Below are 260 nucleotides of genomic sequence, written 5' to 3'. Positions count from 1 at the left end.
GCAGGGTCAGGGGGAGGGTCTCCAGGCTGCTCTTCTGCTCCGTCAGCAGGTGGCTGAGCTGGTACATCTCGCTCTCCAGGTAGGAGATCTCGCGCGCCGTCTCGATGAACTGCCGGTAGTTCTGGTAGACGTTGCGCTTCAGGTTCTGCGCCGTCTCCTCCGCCAGCGCCTGGATGCGCTGCCGGTGCTCCTGGAGGTCCCGGTCCCCGTCCGACTGCTGCGAGAGCTGCTTCACGTACAGCCGCGCCTCAAGCTGCCCG

At 66.2% G+C, this 260-nt stretch overlaps 1 protein-coding gene across 1 annotated transcript in view; it reads right to left on the bottom strand.

The window, feature by feature from the left end:
* The window catches only part of EXOC8 (exocyst complex component 8), a 3,542-nt gene that overhangs the window by 2,695 nt on the left and 587 nt on the right, over positions 1-260 (bottom strand). The window contains exon 2 of the mRNA XM_005856382.2: positions 3-259. Within this exon, the coding sequence (XP_005856444.1) occupies positions 3-259 (257 nt within the window). The remainder of the gene's footprint in view (positions 1-2; position 260) is intronic.

Source organism: Myotis brandtii, unplaced genomic scaffold (genome assembly GCF_000412655.1).
Source record: "Myotis brandtii unplaced genomic scaffold, ASM41265v1 scaffold1026, whole genome shotgun sequence".
Taxonomy (NCBI): Eukaryota; Metazoa; Chordata; class Mammalia; order Chiroptera; family Vespertilionidae; genus Myotis; species Myotis brandtii.
This window is presented reverse-complemented; position numbering and strand designations above follow the sequence as displayed.